Source organism: Argentina anserina, chromosome 6 (genome assembly GCF_933775445.1).
Source record: "Argentina anserina chromosome 6, drPotAnse1.1, whole genome shotgun sequence".
NCBI classification, from domain to species: Eukaryota; Viridiplantae; Streptophyta; class Magnoliopsida; order Rosales; family Rosaceae; genus Argentina; species Argentina anserina.
The window spans coordinates 35096662-35106047 of record NC_065877.1 but is presented as its reverse complement, the minus strand read 5'-3'; the positions used below and the strand labels follow the sequence as shown (position 1 = coordinate 35106047).

At 37.5% G+C, this 9386-nt stretch overlaps 1 protein-coding gene across 1 annotated transcript; it reads right to left on the bottom strand.

Annotated features, from left to right (window-relative positions):
• Positions 1-2937: 2937 nt before the first annotated feature.
• Positions 2938-8356, bottom strand: LOC126798543 (FACT complex subunit SSRP1). Its single transcript, XM_050525547.1, has 16 exons — positions 8220-8356; positions 7206-7391; positions 6822-6927; positions 6286-6422; positions 5993-6076; positions 5805-5899; positions 5542-5650; positions 5249-5335; positions 5049-5141; positions 4744-4941; positions 4496-4641; positions 4263-4410; positions 3773-3871; positions 3515-3697; positions 3288-3366; positions 2938-3210 (listed from the first exon to the last, which is right to left on the bottom strand). The coding sequence occupies exons 1-16, from the start codon at positions 8271-8273 to the stop codon at positions 3074-3076; spliced, it is 1941 nt and encodes a 646-aa protein (XP_050381504.1). The 5' UTR covers positions 8274-8356; the 3' UTR covers positions 2938-3073.
• Positions 8357-9386: the final 1030 nt, after the last annotated feature.

The window sequence follows — 9386 nt, the reverse complement described above, 5'->3', positions numbered from 1 at the left end:
GAGATAGAATTTTTGTGCCAAAGGTGGATCAGTGGAGACAAAAGATTATTTCTGAGTTTCATGAAGAGTTTAATGGTGGTCATGCTGGCAGACATCAGACCTACAGACAGTTGGCTCGTTGTTCCAGGTGGGTGGAAATGCACAATGATGTGAAAGTGTTTGTTTCTGAGTGCCATGTGTATCAACAGAACCATTATGAAGCTACTCTACCTCCAGGACTTCTACAGCCAAATACTATACATATGGAGGCTTGGAAACACATTTCCATGGATTTCATAGAGGGTTTACCAGTTTCTACATGAAAGAATGTGATCATGGTAGTTGTGGATAGATTTACTAAGTATGCGCATTTCCTCACTCTTGCACATCCTTACACAGCTTCACAAGTGGCTCAGCAGTTTGTCAATGGAGTGTTTAGATTGCATGGAATGCCAAAGGCAATCATTTCAGATCGTGATCCCATATTTCTAAGTGCCTTTTGGAATGCTTTCTTCAAATTACAAGGTACTGCATTGCATAAGAGCTCAGCTTACCATCCTCAGTTTGATGGCCAAACTGAAAATCTTAACAGAACTTTGGAGCATTATTTGAGGTGTGCAGTGGGAGAAAAACCAAGTTCTTGGAATGATGCTTTACCCTGGGCAGAGTATTGGTACAATACTTCTCATCATTCAGCAATTGGGATGACCCCATTTCAGGCTCTATATGGATATGAACCACCTACTATCAAAGCTTATGTACCTCGATCTATAAATGTGGAATTAGTGTCTGAGCAGTTAACTACTAGAGATGCATTATTGCAGTGCTAAAGAGAAATTTGGAAGTTGCTCAAGCTAGGATGAAACAGCAGTATGATAAGAAGCATGTGGAGCGTCATTTTCAAGTTAGTGATTGGGTTTATCTTAAGCTTCAGCCCTACAAACAGCACAGTGTAGTGAAGAGGAAAGTTCACAAGCTATCCTCAAGATTTTATGGTCCTTATCAGGTACTAGAGAAGATTGGCACTGTACATGTCTCCTTGTTGAAGAAGAAAGTGGGAGATGTTGTGGTTGTTGCGGCTCACTTACCTCCATATGTTGATCCACATAACCCAAGGTGGTATCCAGGCAAGGTCTTAGACAGAAAAATGTTTAAGTAAGGTAACAAGGCAGTGGTTAAGTGGCTCATCCAATGGCTAGGCTCGGCTGAAGAAGAAGCAACGTGGGAACCAGCTAATGAGATCGTTGAGCGCTTTCCAGATTTTAAAGCTTGAGGTCAAGCTTCATTGCAGAGGGCAGCATTGTTAGAGAAATCATGTTATTTCCTAACAATACTAAGAGTATTGTGATTAAGGACACACGTGACTTGCGCGTGGTCTTATTATACTCAAGTCTGTTTAATTAGTCGTTAATTATTATTAGGGTTTGTTTATGTTGTTGCTAGTGTCGTTGCAACACGTGTCTCAGGCCTGGCCATCTTTATGTATTCCCATCAGCTCGTATGAACCATTTATCGAAAATTATCAAGCATCTTTTACTTCCTTTTATCTTTCTCTTCTTTCTTTCTCTCAATTCTAGGGTTTTACTCTATTAACGAATTAAAATAAAGCTTACCAACAAGATATCAAAGAGTCCTTGAAGCTTGAGAAATAGTTGGAATTTATTCGAAGAAAACGATCTGCCTCTTCCTCAATTTGACTAGGATTCTCCTTACATTTGATATCAAAGAGCGGAAATCAACAGAGGAAGAGAGATTGGGCTTGGTCTGGTGGTCTCAATTCGACTGGGATTCTCCTTGCATTTAATATCAAAGAGGGGGAATCAACAGAGGAAAAGAGATTGGACTAGGTCTAGTGGTCTGGAATGGATGCGTCGCCGGGGTCTGGAGCGGTGGAAAAACCCCACCCGGCTTTTGGAAAACATGGGAGAGAACAAAGAAGTGAGTGTTTAATACATAGATAATAATGGTTTAGCTTTAAGGTAGATAATAATGATTATATATTATATTAGATTTAAAGTAGATTTAAATGTTAAAGATATTTCCTTCAAAAAAAATGTTAAACATAAATTTGGACCTTGATATATATATATATATATATAGGATTTTTCTCAGCTAAAGAGGTTTGCACCAATGGTTTTGGTAGATAATATTGTGTATATCATATTTGTAAAATTTCGGCCAATTTGGTAATCGTTAAGACTCTCAAAATCAAAAAACAAATGAACGAACTGAATTATGTCAAACATGAATCGTTCATATTTTTAAGAGAAAAATGCAATTTTGAGGGTTTTAACGATTACCAAATTAGCTGAAATTTTTCAGAGATGATATACACAATATTATCTAGATACTAGAGAGTGGAGATGAGAAAATTTGATCGAAAAATGGTGAAAAATAGAAATCTGCACCAAAACATTAGTGCAGACCTCCGCAGCAAGGAAGGGTTGTAACCTTTTTAGATAGCTTTTTGTATTTAATACAATTAATATTCATTATAATCATAATCTTAAGAACTTTTTTTATCATTTGTATAATTTTATCAACTCAAGAGCATTGTTTACTTACAATTTACCAAATACCAAAAATAATTTTTCACACTTCCGAAAACATTTTACCACACTTTAACCATTTTATCTCATAACAAATTCAAAAGTCATTTTACTCACATCACAACTGTCCGAGAGCCTTAGATTCAAGTTGTAATTTATTTCTCCTAGTTATAGGAAAAATAAGTAGGGCAACAAAAATTTAATAAAATTCAAGCCTCTACAGCTGTAAAGCAAGATGAGGATCCCAAATTACATGAAAAGAAACCTAATCTGCATTTTAAATTGATTGGCTGATTGCTGTCAGAGTGGATTTTTTTTCTTCTTATTACGTGTCTAGAAATTCCATTATAAAATTACAGGCATGAACCATTTGAGGCTTGTCGGAGAATTGAATAATGTCTTCAAGCAGTAAAACTAGAATGATAACTTTTATAGAAAACAGAAACTCAGTATGTTCACAATACAAAAGAGGCAAACAAAGGATCTACCAGACTCCAGCACCAGTTGAACAAAATATAACTGGATGATTTGATTCTACTTCAAATCTAATCGGTGTCAGATTCATTCCCTGAATCCACATTCATGGGTTGCGCGCTGCTGCCTTTGTTGTAGCCACTAATTTCATCCTTGTAGCGTAGTTTATCTTGTCGGGCCTTAGCTTCATATGGTTCTTTCTCCTCCGCTGCAAGATGGACAGTAACTGTTATAACCAGAACAACTTATCCACTTAAAACAACAACTCCTCGGAATTATATGTACCTGACATCTTCTTCCACTTCTCTCCGAGTACTCTTCCCACATCTGTAAAACCAATACCGGGGTTTGTCTTCTTCACATTCTGTGGTCAGCACAAGTGAATGTTAGCAAACTATCAATCCGCTTTCATGTTGGTTAAGGCGCATATAAGCTGGGGTGGCAGAAGGTGAAATCAAAGCAACAGAAAACCTGAACCATTTACAAAAGCATCTTTTCCAAACCAAACCCACCTCTCTCTCCATATTTGAGAAGAACATGAAACCAGACATCGCTCGTTTTGGTGCATTTGGATCCTTCTTCTTTTTCTGTTTTTTCTTCTTTGGGCCATCTTCATCAACCTCTTTGGATTTTTTCTTGGAAACTGATACCTTTGAAGTTGAAGGTTCTTTCCTGATCTCCTTTTTAGCAGGCTTCTGAAATTGGCAACTTAATGTGAGACTAGTTTGGACGATAACATTAAGCAAATTCACATGACAAAAATCACTTGCCTCTTTCTCGCTTCCACTTTCACTAGCATCAGAATCTTCTCCCCCAGAGTCATCAGTTGGAGAGCCTTCATCATCCTTCTCTATCTCAAAATCTTCGTCCTGCAAAGTTCACCATGTTTAACAAGCTTGGACTGAGTTATCACATAAGACTCAAAAATAGCATGGATGGAACACCAGTGATTTGTGCACAAAAGGGTGCAAACATGCACACACAAATTAATATTATTTTATATATATATAACAAGATTAACACTAGGACTAAACCCCCACTGTCAGATCACCAGGGCATACAAATTGTGTGCATAACATTCTCTAATAAAATATACAAATAGCTGGTTCTAGTGCATATTTAAGTGTGTACTACAGAATGGGCTTTTACAATTGCAAGTTATCAATTTAAGTGAAGTTGAACCCAAACAGTCAGCATCTAAAAAACCAATCCAAAGGTAACATTATAATAAACTAATCAAGATAAGAAAAAAGGCTTTACCTCTTCATCACTATCTTCGTCTCCAGCTTCCTTCTGTACACGAACAAGATGTGGGTCTACAACAGCATCATCATCTGCTACTTCAAGAAGAGGAACACCATCTGCTACTTGGGCATCTCCTAAGTTCATGATTTTGATACCCTTTCCACTGAAGGCGAGGCAAAATGGTTAAGGATTTGTATACCAACAACACAATGAGGTGCTAAGGAATATAATTCAATAGTTATACCAACCTGATGAAGTCAAAAAGAGCATGATATTCATTCCTCTGAATGTTTCTAAACAGATGTTCTTGCTCACTTTTAAGTCTGATAAGAAGATCAAAGTAATGCATACTTGAGCCTGCAGCACTATGCCTCTGAAACTCCACAAAGTCGATCTAGTAACAAATAATAGATAGAAAAAAAAAAAGGTGAGGTCTAAAATTTCAAATAATTTAACCACGGTTCTTGACTGACAAGCTATTGAATAGGGATTCTACCGCATCATGAGTAATAAGAGTAGGAGGTTTGGGTAGGAAAAAGAAGCTCTTTTCCAGAGGATATAGGACTCCGTCTTCAGCTTTCAGTGAAGACTTAACAGCATAACCATCTTGACAGCTGCGGAACTTTCCTGGTTTAGTAATTTTGGCAGAAGACAATCCATGCAGTATTTTGGTGAACACGTCATGAGTTAGTCCCTGTAATTGGAAGCAAAAACATTCAATGCATTAGCTCTCTCACTATTAAACAACTGAAACAACAGCCTGATGCATTGCAAACATTAGGGACAGGTATGGACTATTACCTTATAAGTTGGTTCTAACTTGTCCTTGTACTTGCCGTTTAAAAGATCGTCGTTTAATGCCAGTTCACTTTCAACTACAGATTCGGTTTCAAACTTCATAAAATATAGGTATACGTCAATAAAAATAAACAATCAATACTTTTGACAGAAGGAAAGCAACTATGGAAGTCATAACATCATGGAAACAGAACAAAAAATACCTGCAAAACAATGTGTGGATACTGTGTTTGTCCCTTACGGATAGGTGGATCAAGAGTAACGACAACAAAGGTAAATGGCTGATTAGACTGCAGAAACAAACAAGGAGTGTTAAAGAAATTTCATTAAAACCATATGTTTTAAGAACGAAATGATTTTCATGTTGACCGTCCTTTAAGCTACTAAAGAAAGAACTAACTGAGGTCCATGAAATACTGTTATTTGTACATAGACATGTCTGGAAGCAAAGAAACATGTGAAGAACTAAATATTAGTAGCCAAGATAAGAATAGACCTTCGGAAGGAGAAAGAGACGAACAACACTGCTATACTGAATTTTGAAATCATTAGCCTGTCCTTGTAACCGCAAGAATGAAAGATGAAGTTCCACATTGTAGCGACCCCTGCAGTAGGCGAGTAATTATTTTAGAGCAACGTCATATATAGAAAGAAATGAAAGCACCAGGACATAGAACTCTAATAGATCAAATGCAGATGACGCATGTCCCTGCAGTTGTGTGAAAGTGCAGTATCCCTGATATTCTCATTCACATCTACCTTGGTGTGAGGACTGCAATACTCTCAAATGTGACAACAGCATCTTCACCTCCGGGACCAACATCTGCCATTGACATGATTTTGTCACGAAATACCTAAAAAACATTGATTCAGAAGTTAATAGTAAATAAATCAATAGATCAATAACGATATGCAAGATTCTATCAAGTGACAAGAAAACTACTAACCTGAGCAGGAGGACGATCCTCATCACCCATAAATTGAGTGTTGGAATTGGGAATGTGAAAAGTTAATTCCATCAGCGAATCTTTCTGTGACCAAAGAATAGAAGTTAAAAGAAAATGGAAAGATATAAGCCAGTGGTGGGATTAACGTGCTAAGCTTGTATTTACTTCTCATTAACTGTAAACACATGAATATAAATGGGGATTGAGTTCAGATATCTATGGAGAGAGAGAGAGAGAGAGGGAGAGGGAGAGGGAGAGGGAGAGGGAGAGGGGGCGAGGGAGAGAGGGAGAACCTCATTTGCTCCAGTAGTATCATCAACATGGAACTCTAAGGTGACGTCATTTTTCCCCTGAAGCTGTGTTTGTGAGACATCAGCCAAAGAAACCTCAAATCCTTGCTTAGAGTCAACCATGAAAGACAGCATATTATCTGCAAATAGCCATAGAATATGGAAGTTACTCAAGATGACATGTTGGGAGTCTTACAGCCTTTTACAAACCAGTTATGAAATCAAGGGGAGTCATGTCACTGTACTTTGATACAAAACTTCCCAAAACCATTCAACAGAATACCAAATGAGTGCAAAGATAAAAAGTCGTAGAGAACATGTAGGATATCCAAGAAATAATTGAATAGAGAATTTAAAGGAACATTGCAGTGATGCTTCTAGAGAGCTGAAAAGAAATTCCCAACTTTAATACCATGACAAAAACTAAGGAAAGAAATTTACAAGAAACGAGTGTCCCAGAGCCAAGGAGTACAATAAAGATAAAATATGTGGGAAAATTAATTGCAAAAGATACTAGAATAGAACATAATATTACTAACCACTTAAATCAACTTCTCCCCAGTTATGCCCACTTACAGAAAGCTTCTTCTCCTCTGCTAATATTCCACAAGTAGCTTGGAAATAATTGGTCAAACTAGCGATATCCTACAGCAGAAACAAGAAAAACAGAGAACATTAGCAGGTTGTTCACATTCCTGCACAGGCCCATCAAAAGGGCCACTGACATGCATCAGATGCATGGTTAAAGACACTCGGTTTGGCAATCACTAAGTGAAGGACAATTTTTCCTATGATTAGTTTGACATCTAACCACTAAACAAAAACATAAAAAGAAACCAGAATAAGTGAGTAAGTTTCTGCGATTGTTCCATTTAGTTAAAACATAAAATGTGCAAGACAGAGAGGGTGGAGCAAACACTAACCTGGTCTCGGAATCCAATGAACTTGTAGTACAATCCATCTCTGATCCGAACACCAAGTTGATTTGTCTTTGGGACTTTCATCCACGATACCCCAACAATGTCTGCCTTATCAACATCAATTGCTTTCCCACTTCCTTGTTTAATCCATAAGATCCCCCGTGAATGTAGCTTTAGCTGGCCCGGATTCTGTTTCATATATCACCAATGAAGAATGTTAGAACAGTCAGACTTATAGACGTCCACTTATTCACCTACTATATGCCCCTACCTCAACAATTTGTTTTATCAATGAAATGAAAAGCTACCGACTCAGAGTAACTTGATTCCTTTTTATAACCATTTCTCAGAAACCAGGGCGTAGATTATAAATAAGAACTCAATCAAAACTTCTGATGCTCTACATAAAAACAACATGGGGTTTTCAATTCTAAACCACATGGGGTTTTCAATTCTACTCATCAAACTTGAATAACAAACAACATAAACAAGAGACTAAAATATGTACATAAAACAACACATTCTAAAACAGTTTCGATTTTATGATCAACAAAGGTAACAGCAGTTACAGCATGAGTCTTATCTTTCACATTCACAATTCCAAAAAAGCTTAAATCTTTACATGAAGTCAGTAATCTATCTACTCCAATAAAAATTAGGGTTTCACAACAAGCCAAGACTCCTATTCCAAACCCTAGGAGTCCACTCGGACCATACAAAATGTCAACCAAAACTTTCTCCGCCGTCAAACACACCAAGCCCAAAGATAAGCTTCAGAAATCAACAGATTAGGGTTTCGGCCAATCGTAATCAAATCGAGGACAATCAGATTCCCCAAATTCCTCGTATCCACACAAATTAAAGCAAAAATCGACCGGAACCGCCGACATTCCCAGCGGCGGAGGAGCTAGGGTTTCGAAGTCGCATCACAAAGTGTTTGGAGGACGAAACAACGCCGAAAAGGAACTAAAGTTCTTGGGAATCAAAATCGATTGAGAGAGAGAGAGAGAGACTCACGGTGCCGCCACGGCCGCCGAGGGAGATGTTATTGAAGAGATGGCCGTCCGTCATGGCTCACCGTTAATCGGAGCCTCCGAGCATAAAAAAGTAGAGAGAGAGAGAGAAACAGCGGAGGGAGAGTTTGTGTGTTTTTGAGAATGTGTTGGGAGAGTGAGAAGGGGGAGGGGGGGGGGTTTATATACGAGAAAATGCGGTGGTTGAAACGCACCGTTTTGCTCAGCGCGCCAATTATCTTTCTCATAATAATTTTTGCTTTAAAGACAAAATTAAAGTTTCTAAATCTCTATTAAGACATTAACATATCTTGGAACGTTATTGGTAAAAAAGATATATTTGCATGGTCATCAACAAATTAGGCTTGATGCTTCTATCGGATGCAACGTTGCACGCGATATGACACGAAATCATATGGTTGACAATTAATTTATTTCTAAAATTTCAAATATCACTCATTTAGCATGCAACGTTATACCATATAGTTTTTACAACAAATTTTGTATACAATCCTCATTGTGCATGCTCATCATTTCAACGTGAAATGGTAAGCCCCTAGCAAGTTAGTCTAATGATTATCATTTTCGTCTCTTATAATATGTTTTGGTTTAATTTTAAATAAGTAACGGCACACGAGTTTGAAGTCGAAGAGTGAATGAGTTAGTAAGGACGTTTTGTCTACCGCTGATATTTCTCATGTTATGTAATAGGGTCTTTTCCGACTTCATTCAATAAAAAATTTCATTCTGAAAAAAAAAAATTCACCCGGCCTCATCATTTTGTATAAGCAAGATAGCTGATAGGCTAAAAAGCCAGGTTAGAACTTTAAAGTCACACATTTAAGTCATCGTTCATACCATGCATTTAAGTTCTCAACTATGTTTGAAACTGGCTATTTTTCTCCATAATAATGGCATAGTGTGGAATAAGTGCGAGTCTGAATTCTCAATCTCAAGAGAAAAATAAAAACTAACTTTGAAAGTGATCGTGAATCCATGGATTCACACCAGATGAACAGATATAGCAGGGTGCGTAGTTCATATCTATAGACACAACAGCAACGTTATAATCCGAAAAACTAGCCATGAATTATTTGATGGCCTCCTTCATATCAAATCCTCAGGATCTCAAGCTCATCAAATTCTCACTGGTTTCTGGGAAGAGGGGACT

What these genes read in the sequence shown, in the direction of transcription:
- LOC126798543 (XM_050525547.1), bottom strand. Translation starts at nt 8,273, where the DNA reads ATGACGGACGGCCATCTCTTCAATAACATCTCCCTCGGCGGCCGTGGC. An exon ending in TCATTGGATTCCGAGACCAG is followed by an intron (nt 6,928 to 7,205) that starts GTTAGTGTTTGC and finishes TTTCTGCTGTAG; the next exon opens with GATATCGCTAGTTTGACCAA. An exon ending in ATCCACACATTGTTTTGCAG is followed by an intron (nt 5,142 to 5,248) that starts GTATTTTTTGTT and finishes TATTTTATGAAG; the next exon opens with TTTGAAACCGAATCTGTAGT.